The sequence below is a fragment of the Arvicola amphibius genome, chromosome 7 (assembly GCF_903992535.2).
Source record: "Arvicola amphibius chromosome 7, mArvAmp1.2, whole genome shotgun sequence".
Taxonomy (NCBI): domain Eukaryota; kingdom Metazoa; phylum Chordata; class Mammalia; order Rodentia; family Cricetidae; genus Arvicola; species Arvicola amphibius.
This window is the reverse complement of record NC_052053.1, coordinates 72,450,792-72,475,858: the sequence shown is the minus strand read 5'-3', so window position 1 is coordinate 72,475,858 and position 25,067 is coordinate 72,450,792. Positions and strand designations below refer to the sequence as shown.

Here is a 25,067-nt window from a genome sequence, read left to right as displayed (position 1 = left end):
CTTTAAGCCCAGTAATTGGAAGCAGAGGCAGGTGGTTCTCTGTGAGTTCCGGGCCAGCTTGGCCTACAGAGTGAGCTCTAGGACAACCAGAGCTACACAGAAAAACCCTGTCTCAAAAAAAAAAAAAAAAAAACAAAACAACAAAAGTATAAGACGTGTAACTGTTAAACAAGTTTGATCAAAGATGTATGTAATGTACTCTCTGGTCTCAACACTCCAGTAGATAAGAGTAAACCAGAATGTCCAACAGATGAAGTAGGTCGTTAAACGTAGAAACAAGTGTACGACACACTTCCCCAAATTTTCGAATTTTTGTTTATTCTCTTGAAAAAGCAAGCCATCCCGTGTTGCTGTTTGTTGCCTGAAAGGATGCGCAGAAACACTTAGATACAATGTATCTAAAGCAATTCAACTTGATCTGCACCAGGAAAATACAAGCTGTTAAGGGGATCGCACAAAAGAAAGCGGCGCAGTTTTCAAGGAGGCAAATGCAAAGACTTGTGGGCAAATGGACTATTTATGAGAGAGAGGAATAGGCGAAGCCTGTGTCAACATATCCCAAGGTACCAGGGGAATTTTAGAACGCTACAATAGTGGAGTCCACTCCTGGAGTAGCCGAGACCCTCAGTTCCAACAGGCACCCAACGGCTCGGTCTCCGGTTTCCGCGGGTCATAAAAGAATAACGGACACACTTCCAACGGTGAACCCTAGGCTGCGCGCGCCGCTTCCGCCCGCCGCGGTCGCCCCAGCGCGCGCCGCCCACCGGCACGCGAGCCGCAGAGTTCCGGGCCGGCACCCGCGGCGGGATTTGCCCTCGGTCCTTCACTCCCGGGGCCACCACTCGCCGAGCCCAGGAGTCAAGGACAAACGCAAAACAACAACAAAAAAACACAAGCACAGGCGTTTCTCGTCAGAGCAGACTTTATTGCGGCGACGCGGCCGCTGTTCGCACGCTCCGCCGGCAACACAGCAGCCCAAGGCGCGCGCCCTCCCCCTCAGCCCAGCTCTAGTTACCGTGCGCCGGGGTCACGCGGACCGTTCGCCGGCTCCTGAGGCGGAAGGCGCAGCGTCGACGCCCCACTCCCGACGGTGGCCCCGGCCCCAAGCGGCAGTTTTGTCACTGTTGCACCGCGGAAGGCGGGGTCCGCACGACGCGCAGCGCCGTAAGGCGACGGCGGCGCGGAGCTGACGTCACGCGCCGGGGACCAGCCAGCGCGCGTGAAGGCCACCACGCCCCCTATCCCAGCGGCCCCAATAGGGAGGAGCCCGGGTGAGTAGGCGGGACCTGAGGACTAGTGGGCCAGCGCGATTGGTAGAGAGGGAGGAGCTAGGGCCAGGAACAGCGAGTGGGATCGAGGCGGGGCGGGCCGCGGTCCTCGCGGAAGTCTCGCGAGGCCGAGCCGGAGCAGAGTGTGGCGGCGGCGGCGAGATCTGGGCTCGGGTTGAGGAGTTGGTATTTGTGTGGAAGGAGGCGGAGGCGCAGGAGGAAGGGGGCAGCGTAACGCCGGCCCGGAGGGCGGGAGGAGGCGCGGCCAGGGCGGGCAGCTGAGGCGAGGCAAGCCAGGCGGGGAACAGGACCAGCAGCGGCCGAGCGAGCGCGGGGCGCACCGAGCTAGGGAGGCGGGGAAGCCCCGCGGCCGCCGCGCCCGCCCCTTCCCCCGCCGCCCGCCCCCTCTCCCCCCCCCCTCCGCCCGCTCGCCGCCTTCCTCCCTCTGCCTTCCTTCCCCACGGCCGGCCGCCTCCTCGCCCGCCCTCCCGCAGCCCAGGAGCCGAGGCCGCCGCGGCCGTGGCGGCGGAGCCCTCAGCCATGGCCTCGGGCGACACCCTCTACATTGCCACGGACGGCTCGGAGATGCCGGCCGAAATCGTGGAACTGCACGAGATCGAGGTGGAGACCATCCCGGTGGAGACCATCGAGACCACGGTGGTGGGCGAGGAGGAGGAGGACGACGAAGACGACGAGGACGGCGGCGGCGGCGACCACGGCGGCGGGGGCGGCCACGGGCACGCCGGCCACCACCACCACCACCACCACCACCACCCGCCGATGATCGCGCTGCAGCCGCTGGTCACAGACGACCCGAGCCAGGTGCACCACCACCAGGAGGTGATCCTGGTGCAGACGCGCGAGGAGGTGGTGGGTGGCGACGACTCGGACGGGCTGCGCGCCGAGGACGGGTTCGAGGACCAGATCCTCATCCCGGTGCCCGCGCCGGCCGGCGGCGACGACGACTACATCGAGCAGACGCTGGTCACCGTGGCGGCGGCCGGCAAGAGCGGCGGCGGGTCCTCGTCGGGCGGCGGCCGCGTCAAGAAGGGCGGCGGCAAGAAGAGTGGCAAGAAGAGTTACCTGGGCAGCGGGGCCGGCGCGGCGGGCGGCGGCGGCGCCGACCCGGGCAATAAGAAGTGGGAGCAGAAGCAGGTGCAGATCAAAACTCTGGAGGGCGAGTTCTCCGTCACCATGTGGTCCTCAGGTGAGTGCCAGCGGCGGGCCGCTGCTCGGGATGTTTTTGTTTTGAAGGGAAGCCATGTTTTATGTGTGTGATGGGCGCCGCCATCTTCTCCGCCCGGGCAAGTATGGCGGCCCCAAAAGATGGCGGGGGCGGCGGGCCGCGAAGATGGCGGCGCGGGGGAGGGGCGGCGCCCGGCTAGGCCGCAATGGCGTAGTTTGAGCGAGCGGAAGCGGGCTGTGGCGGCGGGCGCAGAGGGAGGGGCCGGCGCTCCTCCACGCCCGTGCCAACGGACGTGCGGCGGGCCGGTTGAGGGCGCCGCCCCGCGCCGGGCCACCCGCCGGGCGTTGACAGGGCCGCGGCGCGGGCCGGACGCGCGCCGTTCCCCCGCCGTCCCCCTTGAGGGTGGCGCGGCCCCGCCCCGCTCCCTCGGACGCGTAGCGTCTCCTCGAAGCCCTTCGCCGAGCGGGCTGCGCCGAGCCCGCCGCTGCTGCCCCGCGGTCACGCTGGCCGGGGCCGTCGCCGCTGCGGGGCGGGACTTGGGTGGCACGTAGGGCTCGCGTGTACGGGTTCGGCGGCGGTTGGAGCCTGTCACCCGCGTTGCCAGCGCGCTCCCTCGCCTGCTCGACCCGGAACGGGAGTTCGGAAAGGAAGGGCCGAGCATTCACTGGTCTTTGAGTCTTGACGCATTGTGGATTTTGTGTTTTAAGTGTTGGGCCCTATGCGGATAGGCTGGGCTGGTTTGCACAGCTGTGGGTATTTGCCACCAAACTAATAAAAGTCGCAGTTTCTCACATCTGTAGCCTTTTTACTTTATAAACAGCCGTCTTGAAAGAGTAAAATTCTTTCTGTTTAGAGTTCCGGAAGAGCTGTTGACTATTCGTTTTATCCGATACTACGTCAACATACTAGCCAGCTTCATTGTTGGGGTTACTACCTAGACAGAATAATCACACCGTAGCTAGTTCACGTAGTCCTTGTGATGATAAAATTTGAGTTTGAGAGCCCTTTACGTTTTAGTAAGTTCTCATATTTGAGTCTCAATATGATGTGATTTATTAAACTGTTAAAATTCAGAGGAATTTGTGAAATGCATGGAAGTTCCTAACGGAAAAGCTGGTCTAGTATTGTCAAGATGACAGGAAGCTTGATGGGCTGTGGTTCAGAGAGGAGGAGGGAGAGAGAGAGCTAAGGAAATCTAGTAGGAAGTGCTCAGGACGCTGTTCTGCACTGAATGAATCTCTGGGTAGAATCTGCTGAGCAGTTTGAGTTTGTATCAGGAGCTGTATAGTTACACAAAACGAAATTAGCCACTACCTAATAATCAAATGCTGCCTGCCACGCGGTTTGGTGGCTAACAGTTTGTATACTGACGTGTTAAACTTTAGAAACTTTTTTCCCCTTTTAGTAGAAGTGGAATAACAAAAAAAAAGAGCAGGTTTAGGGCTTTAGATGAATTTACCAAATTTGGGGTACCAAGTACATTAACCATACAAAACTTAGGTTATAAAACATCTTTTACCTGTTTGGCATTTGATCTTACCAAAGTGTTAACTTGCTTTTCCAGACGGGAAAAAAAACTTGATGGTGTGTGTGATACTGATTGATGAAGTAGTGTGTATTAAGACAGCCAGTTTGGGGAGAAAGTGAAGGACCTGGCTAATGTGGGTTAATTTACAATTAAGTCAGCATTTAGTCATTACTTCCTTTGTGTAACTGGCTGTACAAGGGCACATAGAACAGTTTGGGGGTATTTTAATGTCTATTTCTTTAAAACTTTAATTGTCTGGTGTGTTACTGAGTAGTTTGCAAAAACGGTGGTTATAAATATTTGATGACAATAGCAAGGGATGGCCTATTTCCTCAGAATGTCTTGGTGGTAAATGGTCCTTCTTCCTTGCCTTTGTGGTTTGCAGTTATTACCAAAACAGAGCTAAGTGGTGTGTGGTCAACTATGCATGTCCCAAGTTCAGATTCTGAAAATAATTTAATCTTCAGAACTGAATTAAGGCCATGCAATAAGCGAAGAAGTGGAAGGAGATTAGCTAAATTAAATCTGTCATGTTTGTGATGTTGCTGTAGTAGGAATGGATCTCATTTGATTCTAGGCATGAGTTGCCACTCCATGTTGTATAGTTTATTGAATTAATGCATTAGATGAGCCAAACTAGGAAGCCACAGATTTACATAAAGCGCCAAGCTTAGTTACTTGTAGCCCTTGTAAAAATAGTTATACATGTGGTTAGTCTTACTATTTTTTGAGACAACGTTTCTCTGTGTTTTCCCCTGACTGTCCTGGAACTTGCTCTGTAGACCAGACTGGCCTTGAACTCAGAGATCCTCCAGCCTCTGCCTCTCAAGTGCTGAGATTGAAGGTGGGATCCACCACCCCGAGCAAGAATAGGGATGGTCTTAATACACTAGAAAATTTTTTGTACCTCTTGGAGGTTTTGGTTTAAATACGTGTTAGTAGGAATTTGTGGAAGCCAGATATTTGGGTTTTGTAGGTCTCTGTTGTTACCTCTTTGAACTTTAGAGTGACAGCATTGTTTGTGGAGGTCATGTCATGTTTTGAATGAAACAGTAGCAAAGCATTATAACTATTACTGGTGGAGGGCGAAGGGGACCACCCCTTTCCTTCACCTCTCACAGTTCAGTACTTTGTCTGTCTCCCAGTGGCACCTCAGTGACGTTGAGTGACAAAACTTTTCCTGGGAAGATACGGGCTGCTCACCCTAGATAGGGAACCCACACAAATCAGTATGCATATCACCCGAAAGTCCAACTTGGGGAACCAGTGTTATTGGAGTATTTATAGGAGCAGAAATGACTCAAAAGACAGCTGTATCACTAAAGCCCACCCCAGCATGGGTGACAGTTCACAGACTGGGGAACCTGAACCACACTGCACAGCCTGTAGGTAGCTCAGCAGCTTAGGGAGTGTCCTTTCCAGGTGCTTTGGTTGGTCCAAACCCCTTGCAGGCAGTTGATCTGGTGTGAGAGTCTTTTTTTGCAGCTCAGCTTCATTTTTGTCTGAGGGGACTCAGCTTTTATTGTTTGCTCTGGCCAGTAGGGGCCTAGGGATTCTACTTAGTTTTAGGGACTTCCTGAATCTTTTTTGAGTTTGCCATCCTGTTTTAAGGAGCTTTTTGAAGGATGGAATGTTTCAGTCTCTAAGAAGTTGTTACACAACAAATGATTGTCACTTTTTGATGCTTTTTATTGGTATTTTTTTTGAGACTTGATATAGCCCTGGTTGTCCTGGAACTCAATATGTAGACCAGGCAATCGTCAGACTCACAGAAATTAAAGATACATGCCACCACGATCTGCCACTTGTTTGTTTTGAGGCGAGGGTCCAACCAACATTGTGGCCAAAATTGGGGTGATAATCATAAATCACCACAGTGACTTCATCACCGACCTGTGAGCAGTCACTCACTCCCCTCTACCCTTCTTCCCACTAGTCTTTTTGTCTCTGAGTTTGCCTATCCCAGATACTTTATACTGAGAGAATCAGACAATATATTTGCCTTTTTGTGTCTAGATTAGCATGTGTTTGTGCATCAAATTAAAGCTTCCTAAACATTTTCAATACTTTGTCTGTTTTGAAATATTTGTAGTCTTCAGATTGGTATTTAGTTGTTGTTTTTTTCCTTTATTATTGACAGAGCTGGTTTTGTTTGTTTTTGGAAATAGTCGTCAGATTCATACAGGAGTGGCTTATTTTTATATAACTAATAATAAAGGAAGTCATTTAGCAAAAGCATCCGACTTCGAGAGAAATCTACACGACTTTAACTGTCTTCTGTTAAACCAGCTATGGAAGGGCTTTTTGTGTTCAATTGAGTGAAAAAGTATGTGACCCTAGAAAACAACCAATACCAAGCTGAAATAAAACCAGATGTGTGTTACACTTTTTTGTTGTTTTATACATTCAGAAAAACTAGGGGGATCTCAGTAATGGCCATTTGCCATTCCTCTGTGGTAATGTTACCATGTTATAAAGAGACCATAATCAGGAATTTCCACAGAACAAAGTCCCCAAAACCCTCCAAAGCAACCCTGTCAACTACATGCCCTACATAAGGCAATCTCAGTCTAAGACCCAGTTTTGATCTGGTGACTGGGAGAGTCCCAGCCTGCTAAAAAAGCCTGTGACCTTTGACTCTTCACTGCAGGTTATTAACCTTTCCTTCAGCTGCCCCCTGATAACTGTTCTCTCTTCTGCCAACAGGAGCAGAAAAGTCTCTTTCAGGAACAGTCCCAGCTCCTGTCCTGTCTAGTGCCAGAGTGTTTTAGTGTTTAAGCTTTTGAAAGAATAAATGTTAAAAACAGGCTGGGGTTGCAGATGGTCAGTGGATAAGAGCCCTGGTCACTTTTCAGAATGACCAAGTTTGATTACCAGCACCATATGGTGACTCAAAACTGTCTGTAGCTCCATTTTGGTGCTCATAACATACATGCATGCAAAACATTTAAAACATGTTTTAAAAAGAGGACAGAGACCTACATTGGACCTAAGGGTGGTTGCACCCAAGGCATTTCTGTTTGTTTTGAAGCGTGCTGAGACAGTTCAGTCTCTGAAAACTGAGAAACTTGGGGCATAAAATGGATTATTAACAGTTATTACAAGAATGAATATCCTAAAATCTAATCTTTTGTTTAACTCATCCTCTGATTCAGGTGTTCTTGCTCCTACTTTTATATAGCGTAAGAATAATCAAATAGGAAGAATAAACAAAATGGAAACTTTATAGGTTTAAAACTCAGAATATTTACTTCGAATTCATATTACAGTTTTATCAGAAAAGTTGTACAACTTTTTTTGTGTGTTGTGCTGTGTAGGAGGCCTTCCAGAAAGCAGAGTAGGATGTTAGGTGTCTGCTCAATGCATCATATGTTCTTGAGATGGTCTCACACTGAGCCTGGGAGCTAGGCTGGGCCAGCTTGCCTCCTCTTTCCACTATTCCACTCCCCCGCAGCTTTGAGTCTAACATGAGTGCTGAACTCTGAGCTTAGGTTCATCAGTCTTACTGGATCGTCTTTTTGTGAGCAGTACTTGTGAGGTAGCTCAGGTTGGCCTCATGCTCAAGGCAGTCCTCCTGTCTCAACTCTTCCTGGGGCTGTGCTTGCTTGTTCTCTATACATATCTGTTCAGAACCATAGATTTGCTGATTGAATATCTGAAACATTTGGCTATTGAAAGCATTAATTTTATTAGTTGGACTTGTAAGAAATGGTAGGGAGATCCTAGGTGCTACTTGACTGGTTTATTGGTGTGTATTTATGTGTGGTCTCTGAACATGACGTGGGCCATTTCCTCATTTGAAGTAACTTGTTAGTGATGCCCATTGTGGCTTTTTGTGGTGTAAGGCTCTAGGCAGAGCCTTGCACACACTAGGCAAGCACTCTCCCACTGAGCTATAGCTCAATCCTATGATTAATTTTCAGTTAACAGCCCAGTGGTTTCAGGGAACCTTACTAGTAACCACATCATACTTGACTTCTAGGGAGCACTGACCAAGGTTTTTGACCTTGTCTTCTTTCTTTCTTTTTTCTTTTTTTGAAACAGGATCCTTCAGTGTAGCCCAACCTGCCTTAAAGTTCATGGCAATCTTTCTGATTCAGTCTCCTGAGTGCTGGAATTATAAATGTGCACTAACACACACACACAGCTTAATTTTTTAAGATTATTTTGTTCCTTTACCAAGGATTAAATGAAAGGCTTTGTGCATGTTAAATGTACGCAGTTACCGCTTAGTCACACCCTACTTGGTCTCCATTTTTTCAATCTTTAATGCAAAGAAGTTGTACTTTACAAATGACCAAGTGTTTTAATAGGAAGCCATATATACTTAGTGTCTTCTGTTTCAGTGCTGGGGAAAAACCCAAGTCCCACAAAATAGGCAAGAGCTCTCTCTACTGAGCCACACCCCTGCCCTCAAAAGTAAGATGATCATCCTGTTACTTCAACTTTCTTTCTGTTTTTGTTTTGAGACAGGGTTTCTCTGTAGCCTTGACTGTCCTGGAACTCACTCTATAGACCATCTGGTCTCAAACTCAGAGATCCACCTGCCTCTGCTTCCCTTTTGCTGGGATTAAGCACCACTGCCTGGCATTGCACAGTGGTTTCATATATTGTTGAGCTTAGTGTTCTTTAGAACCATTAAGCCTGGTAGAGAATGCCTCATTTCATAGGGTTGTTCAAGTTCTGGCTTCAGAGGTATGAAATGAAGGAAAGATTTTGACTTAGTGAAATACAATAATTTGAAGTGTGAGGTTGCATATAAGTGAGTTTATCTTTCAAACCATACTTGAAGGGTGTGTGTGTGTGTGTGTGTGTTGGGATGGAATTAAAGGTTCCATACGTTACATCTTCTTAAAGTCTTTATATGAATGTACCCCTTAACTCCTGAAATTTGAGTTGTGTTGCTTTATTTATACTTCTGATTAAACTAAGGTTCTTGGGGTAGAGAGATTTTTTGGATTATCTAGGTGGGCCCTAAATATAATCACACCAGTGTCCTTGTAATCACCTGAACGAGACAGAGGAAGCAGGTGCAACAGCCAAGGAAGGGGTGATTAGGGCAAGAAGTTGTGAATTGTGATTGTGCAGGGGTCATGAGCCAAGGACTGTGGCAACCACCAACCCCAGCCTCAAGAGGTAATATCCTTATAGTGACCATAGCTCCTACTGGTTCTGACTCCTGGTGTCTAATTTTAAGCCCTCATTGGAGGGGGACAGGTACTGTGTATGCACTGCCTATCGTTATCTGGCAAATCTCTTAATATAATGCAAAGTGTACTCATCCCTAATGACCTGAGGCCTGCTCAGAGGAGGCTGGGAGGAGAAAAATATGTGCTGGGCAGAATAGCACACACCTTTAATCCCAGTGCTTGGTAGGTAGAGGCAGGTGGATCTTAGTGAGTTCAAGGTCAGCCTTGCTTGGCCTTTGCAACAGGGCACTCTTGCCACTGCACCCTTTTTTTGTCAGTGTTTTATATTCTCAGACTTTTCCTAATAGGCCCTGGTTTATCTTATCAAATCTTGGTTTCATGTTTTTCAAAGACAGACCCTGTATTAAAAAAACAAAAACAAAACAAAAAATTGTTTGTATAGTCAACTCCATTACATTTCAGATAAAAAGATAGCATTTTAACTTGCCACCAATCTTGTAAAGTAGGTTGTATTCTTATTTAGTGAGTGAGGAAACAAAAACAAAGCTATGAGTGGTGGCTGGAGATGTAAGAACCAAAAGTCTTGGAATAAAGGTTTCATTCTAGGTGTTGGAAGAGAACAACCATGAGAGAAGGCAGGCAGGGAAAGGTGTGTTTATTATCAGGCACCAAAAGCAAGCTGTGAGAAAACCAGTTTGGTTTATACACATTGGGTAGAGGAGACTTCTTTTGAGTGCTAGACCTGGAGTGTTCCCAGCTCTTTCTTGTAACTTTCTTGATTAGGTCTTAGTGACTAGAGGTTTTTTCAGTCCCTACTTTACTTATCATCAAACTGGAAGTGATCATTGCTAAGGGAACTGAACTACCAGGAAATGGACCAGGACAGACTGACTAGTCTGTATACCTTCCTGACTTTCAGGTCATACTGTGTGCAGAAAGAGAACATTGAATGTAGATGAATAGCTCAGTCTCTGCTCACTTAACAGACATTGCTGGCTAGACTTGGTTTCTTCAAGACTTCATCCTGGGCTGCTTAGCTCTGCTCTGGTAGTTCTGGGTCATCTGCATTTGGCCATAATGTTTTGGTGGAAATACAGGACAATTTTAGTTTGGTTTTCAACAGGGAATTCTTGTCACTGCACTCCTTTCAGTCACTTTCTTATGTTCTCAGCCTTTTCCAAATAGGCCTTGGTTTACCTTGTCAAACCAGGTTCCATGCTAACCTTGCCTTCAAAGGCAACTCTAGCAATGAATCTCTTAAAGGTGTGTCCAACCTGAAGTCCATGGGCCATATAGTATATCCATGAACATGACCTAACACATTTGTATATGACAGTGGCCAAAGATTGGACATTTCACCTGGGTCTGCTGCATTAGTAATTTTAGACTAGCATTAGATCATTTGCTTCCTGAACAGTTTGCCTTGACATGTGTATAGTATCACCTGTTGTAGTTCAGAGAAATCAATAGTGTATTTGACATTCAAAGTGGATCAGCTCACATTCTCCTGTACAGAATAATTTTCAGTATTATAAGATTAAAAGAAAGTAATAATAGCCAGTGCAGAAGGTTGTATGTGCTGTGTGCATGCCCGTAACCAACACTAACATTCACTGTAAGGAGATGGGGCTGGAGGAACATGAGAACAGGCCAGCCTGGACCACATAAGATGCTAACTAACATCAAAACCAAAATGGGGCTGGAGAGATGGTAGTTCTGTGGCTAAGAGTACTTACTGCTCTTGCAGAGGGCCCAAGTTTGCTGACACTGCAGATGTGGGTATGTGGTGATGACTAAATTGATGGTGCAGCCCTGCCATACACTTCCACTTGTTGTGTCTTACCCCCTTCTTAAGTGTTTGGTCTCCTTTGCAAGGAGAATTGGGGGTGGCTCTGGGACCCTTCTATTTTCAGTGGGTGTGTTCAATGTGTATGGCTATAAATGAAGTCTGTATGCCAATAAATGGCACCATTCTTCAACTAGATTCCTTTTTATTCCCTGTACTTGCTTTCTGGTAGCCTGTAAAGGCAAAGCAAAGAGAAACTAGATCTTGTTATTGTTCATCATCTGTCCCACACTTGGCTTTCTGAGCAAGTAACACCACCATCTTCCAAGAAGTGCATCTGGTTTGTTACCAAGCTATGGCTTAGTCTTTAAATCTTTACCATGTTTTAAGGAACTCCTGGAAATGTATTCATTTGGTACCAAATCACATTTCTCAAAAATTAGTATTTTCCTACTCAGAAAAGAAATATCTTAATCCCCCTTTCCTCTAAGTAAAATGTCATCTATAGGCAAGTTTATGAAGGGCCAGGTAGTAACACTGGGTTTTGTGGGTTTGTGTTCTTTATTTATTGAAGCCAGTCAGATCCCCATGTTTTTGCATCAGGAAAGCAGCCATCGATGGCCCGTAAAGAAGTGGAAAGGATTGTATAAACAAACAACTTTGTTTATAAAGTAGGGGTACTTTTTGATTATGTGTAGGTGTATGCGTATGTCAGCTGAGTGAGGAAGAGGGTATCTGATTTCCAGGAACTGGAGTTAACAGGTAATTGTGAGCTATTGGGAATGGGAACTCAAGTCCAGGCCTTCTGCAAGAGCAGTACACATTCTTAACCCCACTGGGTCATCTCTCCAGCCCCTCAAACGTTTTCATTTGAGATGGGGTCTCACTATATAGATTAGACTGACCTCATTCATTTTACTTCTGCCTCTTCCATGCTAGGATTAAAGGCGTGTATCATCCCACCTGGTCCTATCTTAATATTGACAGCCTTGGACTGGGGGCTTGGATCCTCAGAGTAGTGGGCTAGAATGGTGTTTAGTGAGCCCTAGGGATCTGCATGTTTTCTGCCTCCCCAGAGCTTGGATTCTACATGCTACTTTGCCTGTTTTTTTTACATGAGTGCTGGAGAATGAACTCAGGCTTGTGGAACACTTGACTGTCTCTTCAACCCCTCTTTTGGGTTTTTGTACTTTTGAGTGTAGTAAGAACTGAGCCTCAAAAAAAGTGTTTTCTTTGGGTTGGAGATGTGGCTCCATTAAGAGTGTTTCATCATTTAACTTCCCTGTGTATTCCCTGAGGGTAGAGACTATTGTCTCTGGCAACTTTGCCAGTGACAGACATCTTCAGGGCCCTGGCTCATACATGTGGAACTATGCAAGGGTTGGTCTAGGTTGGGAGTTCTTTGTGCTGTGGATTTGACATTCATCATATATTCCCAGGCTGGCCTAAAACTTTCTTTGAAGTTGGAGGATGACCTTGAATCCCCCAATTCTGGTTTATGAGCCTGTGCCCTTAGGCACAAGTTATGTGGTACTGGAGATTGATTGCTTAGGGCTTCATGCTAGGTAGGCAAGCACTTGACCAACTGATCTACATCCATAGAACCCTTTGTTTTAATCTTTGTATCAGAAATGTGTATAAACTGACCCAGCAGGAGGGTGGTCACTACAACTTCAAGGCCAGCTTGGGATGACTAGTAGTAAGACTGGGAGCTGGGGAAAAGAACACTAGCTTCCCTGCCTGTCATCATGTTTCTGTACAGTTAGGTGTGGTGTGGTGGATCTCGGTGAGAGACTGACCTTGCTGAGGACAGAAAACTAGAAATGAAGTGAAAATATCTGACTGTGGAGTCTGAGCTCTGTAACTGCTAATCAGTCACACAGCCTAGCCTGTTTTAATTGACCCTTCATCCATCCGTAGATGTTTATTTATCTTTATCAGTACATAGATGTATTAGTGTCTTCATTCTAGTTCCTAAGAAAACACTTGGGCTAAACGGTTCAGCACACAGGTCTCAGGGTTAGGCTTGAGTTTATACCCGACAAATAAAAATGTTTCATTTATATTTTGTCCTTTACTTTAAAAAAAAAGAGAGAGAGAGAGAGAAAGGAGGGGCAGTGAGACCCGTTGATCTACCCGGTAAATCGCACAAAGCCTGATGACCTGAGTTTAGTCCCCAGGTCAAGAGAACGGGGGGGAGGGGGGGAGAGTTAGTTCTGACCACCACACACATCTTCCCATGTGTACCTGTGTTTAATTTTACTGTGACTCAGTTTCTTTGCAAAATCAATGAGGATAGTAGCTTGCCCACTTCATAGGGAATATGTGTAATGATGAAGATAGTGTAATACATAAACATTGAGTAAAATGTCACTGCTATTATGTCAGATTTCTAGTGTTGATTTATAATGTTTTCTCAACTGAAGAGTTGGGGAAGTAAGCTGTGTGAGGTGGTGGCTCACACACCTGAAATCCCAGTACTAGGGAAATGGAGGCAGGAGGTTCAGGCTAGTTTAAATAATTGAGTGAGTAGGGATGAGGCTCAGCAGCTGAAAGTGCTCACTGAGAAAACTGGAATGATGATCCCTATTCAGTATGAAAGGAAAAAACCTACCGCTAAAGGTTGACCTGGTTTTTGTTGTTGTTGTTTTGTTTTGTTTTTGTTTTTTTAGTTTTTCGAAACGGTTTTTCTGTGTGACAGCCCTAGCTGTCCTGGAACCATATCTTGTAGACCAGGCTGGCCTCAAACTCACAGAGATCCACCTCCCTCACCACTGCTGGCCCGGCTTGTTTTTTTTTTTTTTTTTCAAGACGGGGTTTCTGTCCTAGAACTCACTCTGTAGACCTTGAATTTAGAGATCCACCCGCCTCTGTCTCCCTAGTGCTGGGATTAAAGGCGTGTGCCACCACCGCTTAGCAAATAGGATGATTTTTAAACAAAATAAAACATGTTTTTATAAAAACAATTGTGGAAGGTTAGAGATGTGATTGATTTTTGTGTCTCCTTTGTTTTTCCTTGCTGGGAGTGATTGAACTTGTAATGATTACTGGACTCTAAGAGTGTTCTCTTTTTCTTTCCTGTACTAGTTTGTGAAATAGGTAAAAAGACAAAACTGAGACATGGAGAAGCCAGTTAGACAAGAAAGGTAAACCTAGAGAGAGTGTGACAGTACACTAATGGAGAGCTAGCCACTCCTGGTAGGCTAACTCAGAAGGTCTGTGGGACTTGACATTGAAGGTTTGGGTGACCTAGAAGAAAAATCAGTAGTTCAAAAGTTGGAGAACGCAGAATGAGTGGTTGAGAAATTGAGGCAGTATAGTTATTTTAAGATTCCATTGAAAGCTATTTTTATATTCAGTGTATTTTTCTAGTTAAGATGATCGATCTCATTTGTTTCAGATGAAAAAAAAGATATTGACCATGAAACAGTGGTTGAAGAGCAGATCATTGGCGAGAACTCACCTCCTGATTATTCTGAATATATGACAGGCAAGAAACTCCCTCCTGGAGGGATACCTGGCATTGACCTCTCAGACCCTAAGCAACTGGCAGAATTTGCTAGGTAAGTTACAAGAACTTTACTTCTTATCTGTTATAGGAAGTGTGTGAATCTTGCCAGCTGTATTCTTTGTTTCCAAGTGACAGTGATGGTTTGTATTCTTTCTAGAGGGATACTTCTGAAAACAAAACAGCCACTCTTGATTTTGATAATAGCTAATGCTGTTAATGTGTGAAGGGGGCAGCATTCTAGATCTTTGCAGACTATGAGATGAGGCAAATACTCTGGTTCCACAACTGGTGATGCTGTGAAGTTAAGGAAGTTGCGCATGATTTGTTTTGAGGTGGCTGTGCACATCACCTCTGTGCCTCTTTGTTGGTCCAAGCGTGTTACAGTGTGTCCAGGATTATCCTGGATGCTTTGATCACAGCAGGGATATCACCAGTTCATAGATACGATGAGTGTAACTCCTGGTGTTAATTTAAGTTGGAACTTATAGCTGCCCTGGCTGAGCAATCAAGATCCGTACTCACTGATATTTGTTTGTTTGCCTGAAATAGGATGGGTTCCTGCAGAAGTCTCTGGTATATATATTAGTTAGTTTTTAGTGTTGTAGGCAGTTTTTATGAGGACATGGTGGTATGGGGGTAGGGGACCACAAATATATAACATCTTAAGTAAAATGGAATTGCTAATAGTCCAGCATCTTATCTTGCCCAGGGTTGAGCAGAGCCCACTGCTTTTCAGATTTTGTTACCATTTGTATTTCTGGTACAGTTACTAGAATCAAATAATAAGCATCCTTCCCTCCAAAAGCTACAAATAAAAGATTGAATTTATAATGTACAGAGTTGGCAATGAAGCATAGTTTGGTGGCATACTGAACCAAATACTATGCCTGAGTTTAACATTGTGCTCCTAAAGTTAACCAACTCTTTCTTGATGCTTAGAATTGAGTGAGGACACAAAAATGGAGTGGGTTAGAGACATTATGGAAGTTTTAAAAAGGGAAGTTTGGGGGAAATCCTTATGTTTAGAGAGTAAAAGGAAGCAATGAAAGTAGAAGAGAATCATTTGAAATTGGTATGTGCAGCAGCGTGACTGCCAATGAATAGCCTTCTAGAAGACCAGGGGAGGGAGAAATCCAATCTCCACTACACATTGTAGCCCTGCTTCAGCATCAGGAGTGAGGAAAGAATTTGGAGAGAGAGAAGCTATAGGTTGTGAGTAGTACAGCTTAGGCACAGGTGACTCTTGGCATTGCTTTGATCCCTTCCCCCCCCACAATATATCATAGCACCAAAGATGAAGGACCTAAAGCTCAGGGAGAAAACTACTTAGAGAAAATGATGTCATGAATGCCGTGGCCACGGTCGGTGATGAGAAGACAGTACTAGGTGTTTTAAGAGGAACACTCCCTGTTAAAAGTCTTTATTTAGCCCAGGGCCTGTGCGTGCCTGGCAATGAGGCTGAACTGCAGCCGAACCCTCGGCAATCTTTTTTTTATAGTCAGCTCTTAGGACTTTGGTTCTGTATTAGAATTGGGTTTTACCTTGCTCACTTTGCTAGTATGAAAAAAATTAAAAAAAAAAAAGTTTGGCATCAAGGTGGACTAAGAATTGGACTCAGTCCCATTTTAGATTACATCCCTTAAAAATCATGTTAACCTACATGGACTTATTCGACAGTGGTGGTAGAGAGAAATATCTGAACCTACGTGCCCTGTTATTTTCAGGTCTCCACATTGAAAGACTATATTGTCATCATGGAATAGGGTCTTCTGGAGGCCTTTATCTGGGACTCTGACAATAGACTACCAAGTTTACTGTTGGTGGCCACATCATATGATCTCTGCCAGTTATGACAAAACTTGTTCTTCTGGTCTTCCTCTGGCCCTCTGTGCTGTGATGGGGGAGCTACATTGCTCTTAGCTTTTGGCTGCAAGTTCCTGTTTCTCTCTTTCTATCCTGTGGCAGAGTGGGTATGCTCTCCTGGACATGGAACTGATCAAAGACCTGCTACACTCCACCTAGACAAGTAGACAGTTGGAAGTTAAAAAAAATTACAGTGAATTTACTTGAGTCCTGTCTTTAAAGCTGAGGGGTGGAATCACTTGGTTTTTAAAAGAAATGCTTGCCTTGCATGATGGAAACTCTAGATTTACCATGTAAGTCTGTAAGTTGGCTTCTGTGTATCTGTTTTCCAGTGCTAAAGAGAAGCTACATAGTGAATTTGAAGCTAGTGCTGGGATACAACATGAAATGTTCTCTTTTAAAAGGGGGGGGGGGGGGGCTGGGCGGTGGTGGCATACAACTTTAATCCCAGCACTTGGGGGCAGAGGCAGGCAGATCTCTCTGATTTCAAAGCCAGCCTGGTCTACAAAGTGATTTCATGAGAGCCTAGGGCTGCACATAATGAATCCTGCCCTTCCCCCCTCCCCAAAAAAGGTTTAATCTTGATTTTGAGGTGGTGGCATGTGGTGGGTATTCGTTATACTTCACTGAGTTGCCTATTTAAGCTGGGGCCTGGTGAAAAAAGTTCTGTTTCCTAATTAAGCAGGCAGTTCTTTTTGTATATTTCCTTAGAGTTGCTGACACTGTGAAATCCTGTAGTCTAAGGTAGGTGTGGTGTGTGTGCACTCCTTTAATTCCAGCACTTGAAAAGTGGAGGCAGGAGGATTGCAAATTCAAGGTCACACTGTGCTTCCTAATGAGATCCTGGTGCTTGCAGAGTATAGCTGCATGGCAGCAGAGGCTGTCTTAGCAGCTTTAAGTCCAGCCTACTGGCTTTAAGCTAGTTTGTTGTGCATCAAATTAGTTGGGACTTTAGTTTAAACAGTGCTTTGTTAAAATTGTGTCTGGGAGATTGCTGTAGGGGTGAGCTTTGGAGTCCAGTCTTCATGATGGTGCTCCTTCCATGTGTGACAGGATGGTGTACTGTCCAGTCCACCAGCCATTCTGCCCTTTAGTTTTATTAGAGTAGAAAACTATTAATGGTGCCTTTCTGTTTGTGCTGTTTGTTTTAGTCTCTTGGTCTTTTGGTTGAAAGATAGTTTAGAATATCAGAACCTTATGGATTGTTTAGCAAAAGTGACATGATAATTTTAAAGAATGAATTCATTTTGCTGGGTGCAGTAGCAGATGTTTGTAGATTTACCATGCAGGAGGCTGAGGTGAAAGGTTGACTGACTTAAGACCAATCTGGACTATATGATTGGGACCCTGTCTCCAAAGCCAAAAGAACAAAAGAATGAACTTATTTCTAGCTACATGACCAGTGATAGTAGTGACTGTCACTTCCCAGGGGTCTAGTGTGTGTTTTCTTTGATGCCTTGCAGCTCTGATGTAGGGAGCATTGTGCCTGCTTACAGGTAAGAAATTGAGGCCGAGAAGTTGAGTGATTTGTTCAAGGTCATGAAGCTAGTAGAAGCCAACTCCAAGTCACATCCATTCTGTCGTCCTCATCGTGTCTGGGTCTGTAAAGTATCTCAGTCAGTGATAGAAAACACATTGAGGTGCTGGGGTGGGGTGGGAGTGGCTGTCATTCTTCACTTGCACAGCAGAGCTTCTCTGAGGGAAGACCCTCTCTGTTGCTATGGGTGGTTAAGTCCTTCATTGATTCTGAGTCTTGGGTTCGTCCAAATGCATTGTAAATTCTCATTCTAAAATTGATACTGAATGTTAGCACACATTTTTGAAAATGATATTTTAAAGGGAAAAAATATCACCACTGGGAATGGTGACATATCTGTGACCAGCACTTAGCATGTAGAAATAGGAAGGTCACAAGTTCAAGGCCAGTCTGGGATGTATCCGAGAGCCTGTTTCTAAACACCTCATTAAGAATGGAAAGAAAGTCAGGAGGCAGAGGCAGGCGAATTTCTGAGTTTGAGGCCAGCCTGGGCCATAGAGTGAAATTCAGGATGGCCAGGACTACACGAAGAAATCCCGCCTCTAACTAGATAGGTAGGTAGGTAGGTAGGTAGGTAGGTAGGTAGGTAGGTAGGTAGGTAGGTAGGAGAGAGAGAGAGAGAGAGAGAGAGAGAGAGAGAGAGAGAGAGAGAGAGAGAGAGAGAGAGAGAGAGAGAGAGATTCATGAGTTACTGCTCTTTCGTGCTGATCTAACCTCTAGGTGGCGCAGTAGCACCAGGCTACCCTACTCTGAACTGAACCCCAAAGTTGAAGATTTGCTGGCATTTAAAGCAACAGAGACTGGTGAACATTACACATGTAATCCTAGCACTTAAGTGAAGACAGGCATTTGAGACCAGCAAAGACTAGTTAAGAGCAGGCACTTAAGCTTGTTAACTGGCATACTGGTAATCTACTTAAAGTTTGTCTGCGGGGTTGGAATTGGGAAGAATATTCTGAGATTGATCATTAGGCACTGTAGAAGCTTCCTCTTTTTGTAGGCATGGAAGGTTTGGCCAGGTTGCAGGGTTTGACAGTGTAGGGAGCGCCAGTTACCCTCTCCCCGTGTTTGAGTAGAAAGAGTAACCTGAGCCTCTCTTACTGTTACAAGTCACTTTGGTACACTGTTGTTAGTGTTAAGAGACCATTGGCTTAGTTATTGTTTAGATATCAACTTTCATGGAAGAGTATGACGTGGCAGAGCTAGGGATAAAAAGCTGTTTTTAAATCTTTTTTAGTTTTCTATGAATTTATTTTTTTGTCCCTTGATCATACATAGATTTGTAGAGAATGTTTGGAGAGAAAGTTTTCATGAAAAACAAGGCTGCTTGAGGAAGTAGCAGATGGGCAGGCTCTTTGTTGGCAAGCTGTGTAGATAGTAGCCTCACCTGGGGTTCTCCCAGCTGTCTTACTACCAAACTTCTTTTCTCACGGAGAGTTCCCAAGCCACAGCCAGCAATGTAAAAATAAGATAGCTGTGGTGACAAAACCTTGTCTCAAAAACAAAGTAAAATTAAAAATTCTGTAAAAACCGTCATCTCCTATTACTACCAAAATGAATACTTTACAAGCAATGTAAATGACAGTTCCTCACCAGGCACTGATGGTGTACATGCCTTTAATCCCAGCATGCAGGAGGCAGAGGCAGGTGGATCTCTGTAAATTCAAGGCTAGCCTGGTCTAGAGTGAGGCCCAGGACAGCCAGGGCTATTACCAAAAAAAAAAAAAAAAAAATCTTGAAACCCTACCCCTCCCTCCAAAAAGCAGCTGATGATTTAGGGTAACTTGCCATGACCCCACCCTGACTAAGTGATAAGTCTGAAGTTGTCAGGGTTGTTGATTATTATTATTATTATTTTTTTTTTTTTTGCTAATGGGGTTAGGTGGGAAGAGCAGATGTTGGAGTCACACGATAATGGTGCTGATGGTGCCATTCTAAGCTGCACCAGCTTCTCAATAGCCAGCGATGCAGCCTTTTGGAGTACCAGCACTTACCTAGGACGTCGGAAGAGCACTTCTTGCTCTTCTGGCTCAGCAGATTGAGCAGTTTGGTCCTTTCCCTTTGTGGAAGGGGAGCACCATGAGCTTAGTGTTGGTGCTACAAGGAGCAGTCTCGGGACTATTTGATTTATGCTTGTGTAGTGTGACCCACTCCTACAAATCTGTCTCTCTCTCTCTCTTTCTCTTTCTTTTTTTCAATAAGAATGAAGCCAAGGAAAATTAAAGAAGATGATGCTCCAAGAACAATAGCTTGCCCTCATAAAGTAAGTAATGCGAGGGGAGTGTTGGTTAGTTGCTGCTTAGGCTTCAGACAGTTTGTAAGGAATATGTACTTTAATTTTCACTTTTGTAACTAGAACAGAGTGAGGAATTAGAATTTTTGTTTTATAAACACGAGACAATTTTGTTTTGTTTAGTAAAGGACACTTAAATATGTTAAGTGGGGCTGCTGTAGGGGCCAGTGTTCTTACTCTGTATATTGACTGTACTGTGTTAGGTCTGTTTGTTTTGGATCATTAACAAGTCTGTCTTAAGACAGTGGGTTGTTCTCACCCATAAATCATTATGAGACTCTACTCTAATGACTGAAGCGTGAAGATTATGTTGAATGTTGCTAGAATAGACCAAATAAAAACTTGGTAATTTCTTTCAGTTTTCTTTTTACTCTGTTAATTGTGCTACTAGGAAGGTGCATAACTGTTTTCAAACGCAGCTCTGGTCTTTAAAGTAAAGAGGGGGGTGACTGAAGCAGTTTGAGGGTGGCAGTCAGTTTTCAAATTTGATTGGGCTTAAATAGGGGGAAAAGATATAAATGGCTTAGAAACTAAAGGGAAGAAACCATTAATGAAATAATTTGCCAAAACAGCAGTTGAAGAACAATAAGTATGTTTTAATAGATGACTACTGAAGACCATGTACTTAAAAGTCTCTATACTCCTTGTGAATACTTGTAGTATGGAGGTTTAGTGTGCATGGTGGCTTTTATCAGAGTCAAAATTAAGACGCATTTGAAAACTGTTATGCCATAAGTGCCGGGATCTCTTTGCTTCTCTATATAAGTGGGAGCTGAAGCTAGAGGTCAAGGTGGAAAACTGGCTTTCCCCTCCCTTTTGCCTGTGAAGCTGTCTAGTGGTGACCTGTGCTGTCCTTCTGTCATGCTGTCTCACCATTTCCCCACTCACTCCATCATGGGCAACAACTGCAGAAGAAATTGTTGAGGACATGCTGCTCTCGGGCACCACACATCCATCTGCCTCCCCCGCACTGGTATCGCTTTGCCTGCCTCTTCCTTTTCCCAGTGTCTCACCAAATAAATTTCTTCTGTAGTTGCCATTCCTTGGAGACCCTCTTGCTTCTTTCTCTGTCAAGAAGGGGAAAGAGGCAAAGAGAGAAGAGGGAACAGTAGGCGATGGAGAATGACAGCCCATTGTTGCAGCACAGAATACGGGGCCCACCAAAGGTAGTGGTGGACTACCGTCATTTTAACTCCGTTTATTTCTCAGTGCTTCTGTTACTTCATCTGGGGACTGTAGTGGGTGAGGCGGCTGTGGTATAGCTGGAAGCCAGGGTGCTGGGTTCTACTCCCAGCCTGGCTGGCTAATGCTAATAGTGTGACCTTGGGCAAGTCTACTTCAGTACATCTCTAAGCCTCAGTTTCCTCATCTGTAAAGCACGGGTTTGCCATAAATAATAAGGCCTTTTTCTCAGCTGTCTGATTTTTTTCTTTTACTTTTTATTTATTTATTTATTTTTGTCTTAAATAGCCTAAAATAGCTTAATGTTCTGTGGTGCTAAATAAAGTTAAAGGAGGGCTGGGGAGGTTGTTTGCTGTAAAAACATCAGTAAAAGCTGTTGAGTGGTTGAGTCCTTTCTCACAGTTTGCAGTGTGAACCACTAAGCTTCTTTCTCTGTTTTAAGGGCTGCACAAAGATGTTCAGGGATAACTCTGCTATGAGAAAGCATCTGCACACCCACGGTCCCAGAGTCCACGTCTGTGCAGAATGTGGCAAAGCGTTCGTTGAGAGCTCAAAGCTAAAACGACACCAGCTGGTTCATACTGGAGAGAAGCCCTTTCAGGTAGAGCCAGTTCCTGTTCCCCAAACTGCAGGTTAGGGTACTGGGCTGGGTGGTGATACTATGCAGGTGGGGGTTGGTGGACTCTTATTCCCATTCCTGGTATGGCTACTTGAAGGTCTGCCTGAGTTCCTGGTGACTGTGTGTGACTGCGAGTGTTGGATACTGGGTGGTGCTGTCTGTTGAGAGAAAGAGGATTATATGAGAGTAAGCCCATACTAAATTTCTAGTGTGTTCACAAAGATTCAAAGGTCCCATATTTTGGAAGTGAATAGTGTGTTGAATTACTGATGGAGTGCTTATGAGGTGCTGTGGCTATGTGTGCCTCAGGTGATACTCAGTGCTGCTTATGGAAGTGAATGAGTCTATAACACAATTCTTTGTGGCAGTTGGCATCATTAAATGTCTTGGTCATTGTATTCTACTTTCTGGGGTGTCTTCGGACATACTAGAACTTTAAACCGGCACTTAGCACAAGAGCCAACCATGGACTTGTAGTGTCAGAGATCCCTCCGTCTGTCAGTTCTAGAATATTTCCAGAAGGTTCTCCAGGGGAGGAAGGAGACCAGCTCAGTTAAATAATAGATGGTTCCATCCAAGCAATGTGCTATTGATCCTAGGGTCTGGTCCCAGTTTCCAAGTGGGTTGATGTCTGGTTTTTCCTTGACAGTGCACATTCGAAGGCTGTGGAAAGCGCTTTTCACTGGACTTCAATTTGCGCACGCACGTGCGAATCCATACCGGAGACAGGCCCTATGTGTGCCCCTTCGACGGTTGTAATAAGAAGTTTGCTCAGTCAACTAACCTGAAATCTCACATCTTAACACACGCTAAAGCCAAAAACAACCAGTGAAAAGAAGAGAGAAGACCTTCTCGACCACGGGAAGCATCTTCAGGAGTATGATTGGGAATAAATATGCCTCTCCTTTGTATATTATTTCTAGGAAGAATTTTAAAAATGAATCCTACACACCTAAGGGACATGTTTTGATAAAGTAGTAAAATTTAAAAAAATACTTTAATAAGATGACATTGCTAAGATGCTCTATCTTGCTCTGTAATCTCGTTTCAAAAACAAGGTGTTTTTGTAAAGTGTGGTCCCAACAGGAGGACAGTTCATGAACTTCGCATCAAAAGACAATTCTTTATACAACAGTGCTAAAAATGGGACTTCTTTTCACATTCTTATAAATATGAAGCTCACCTGTTGCTTACAATTTTTTTAATTTTGTATTTTCCAAGTGTGCATATTGTACACTTTTTGGGGATATGCTTAGTAATGCTGTGTGATTTTTCTGGAGGTTGATAACTTTGCTTGCGGTAGATTTTCTTTAAAAGAATGGGCAGTTACATGCATACTTCAAAAGTATTTTCCTGTACAAAAAAAAGTTATATAGGTTTTGTTTGCTATCTTAATTTTGGTTGTATTCTTTGATGTTAACACATTTTGTATAATTGTATCGTATAGCTGTATTGAATCATGTAGTATCAAATATTAGATGTGATTTAATAGTGTTAATCAATTTAAACCCATTTTAGTCACTTTTTTTTTCCAAAAAATACTGCCAGATGCTGATGTTCAGTGTAATTTCTTTGCCTGTTCAGTTACAGAAAGTGGTGCTCAGTTGTAGAATGTATTGTACCTTTTAACACCTGATGTGTACATCCCGTGTAACAGAAAGGGCAACAATAAAATAGCGATCCTAAAGAAAGATTATGGCAGAAAGAGATCTGTAAGCACAGCCTTATTTTCTTCTGTTGTCCAGAATACTTATAATTCTTGAGCCTCCCAGAAATTGGAAGCTAAATAAAGCAACTCGAGTTTCCTTTATTTTGCACTCAGTGACAGTGACTGTGATGAGATCCGTGCATAGACACTTAATATTTCCTACATGCCCTGAATTCCAGAAGAGTAGGCAGTAGGCACCCCAAGCTAAGGAACTACCTCAGAGTACACCAGATGGCCCATGTCTGACAGGATTGCCCTTGATATCCTGGTGCGTGTGGGAGTGATATATTTGCATGGGGCCTGGAGCTTTCTGAATGGAAGGCACCAACTGGCAATGATTGCACCAGGGAGCATGGGCCTTCTCATCACTCAGGCTGCCTTCAAGGGCAGTGGCTCCTTGGCTTGTCCAATAGGAAATCCAGTGCAGTCCTTATTAGATGCTAGCAGATGTAGCAATTGAGTGCCAGTAGCAGTTTGATGCTTGTAAACACGCTAAGGGCAGAGCGGCAAGGCGATTAGATTAGAAAGTTGTACTCAGTGAGTACTTGACTTGTCATGTTGTGACCTCTTCAATGTATGAATATAATTTTTGAATTTTACTTAGAGTCAAATACCAGACTTGTTAAATATTTTATAAACTGCCGTGATACATCAGAATCTCATTTATTCAAAATGCAAACCTAACTGTCTGTCTTTCTGTGCTGAATGCTTAACTATAAGGTAAATGACAAAAAACAATACCAGATTTAGTCACAAAGAGGCCGGGAGACCAACCTGTCGAACACTTAGTTTGATTTCTTACGGCCTCACCAGGAGGATTGGTGACCTAGAAACAGTGACCCTGTGGCTCTGTGGAATTTTGAAGTGCCTTCTGAACTATAAATGAAAATCGTAACTTGGGACACTTGTTTTTATTCGTCCAGAATCTGTTATCCAATGAGTAGTTGACGGGACTGAGCGCATCAGCAGACCCAGCTGTGCTTGGATGGCAGGCTTTGCTGTGCCTGGCAGTCAGGAGAGAGGTAAGCCTAAGGAGGGGCCCCTTCCAAGCCAAGTGCCCCGTGTGATTCTCTGCCGGGCCTGGGCAGAGCTTCGCTCCCTACCATCAGGTTGAGCTTTCCCAATTGCCCTGCAGTAGGAGTCCAGAGCCACATTGCCCTCCCTCACCCAATGTTGTGCCACCCTTGAGCCTGGCCCTGGCACTTCCTTAAGACCCTTGCCCAAGGCTACACAGCAGAGCAGACCTGTGCTGTGGCAAGCCCTTCCAGCCACCCTGAGAGCCAGGCCCTTGTATGGAGTGAGGCCTCATCTTCTGTGCCTTGATTCCTTGGGAGATGCCCTCATCCATCTCTTCTGTCCCTTTTTGTCTGAGTGGAACAGTCGTCGTCTTCACCCTTCCTGTGTTAGCGTTGTCTTCCCAGTGTGCAGTTAACTTC

The 25,067-nt window shown here is 44.9% G+C and overlaps 1 protein-coding gene across 1 annotated transcript; it reads left to right on the top strand.

Annotated features, from left to right (window-relative positions):
• Positions 1-1,689: 1,689 nt before the first annotated feature.
• Positions 1,690-23,733, top strand: Yy1 (YY1 transcription factor). Its single transcript, XM_038335954.2, has 5 exons — positions 1,690-2,475; positions 14,319-14,481; positions 20,032-20,092; positions 21,747-21,905; positions 22,573-23,733. Exons 1-5 carry the CDS (start codon positions 1,809-1,811, stop codon positions 22,753-22,755), a joined length of 1,233 nt encoding a protein of 410 aa, XP_038191882.1. The 5' UTR covers positions 1,690-1,808; the 3' UTR covers positions 22,756-23,733.
• Positions 23,734-25,067: the final 1,334 nt, after the last annotated feature.

Excerpts from the sequence above, each read along its gene's own strand:
- Yy1 (XM_038335954.2), top strand. The coding sequence starts at position 1,809 with ATGGCCTCGGGCGACACCCTCTACATTGCCACGGACGGCTCGGAGATG. Across the intron at positions 2,476-14,318 it reads CGTCACCATGTGGTCCTCAG|ATGAAAAAAAAGATATTGAC; the intron begins GTGAGTGCCAGC and ends CATTTGTTTCAG. Across the intron at positions 21,906-22,572 it reads CTGGAGAGAAGCCCTTTCAG|TGCACATTCGAAGGCTGTGG; the intron begins GTAGAGCCAGTT and ends TTTCCTTGACAG.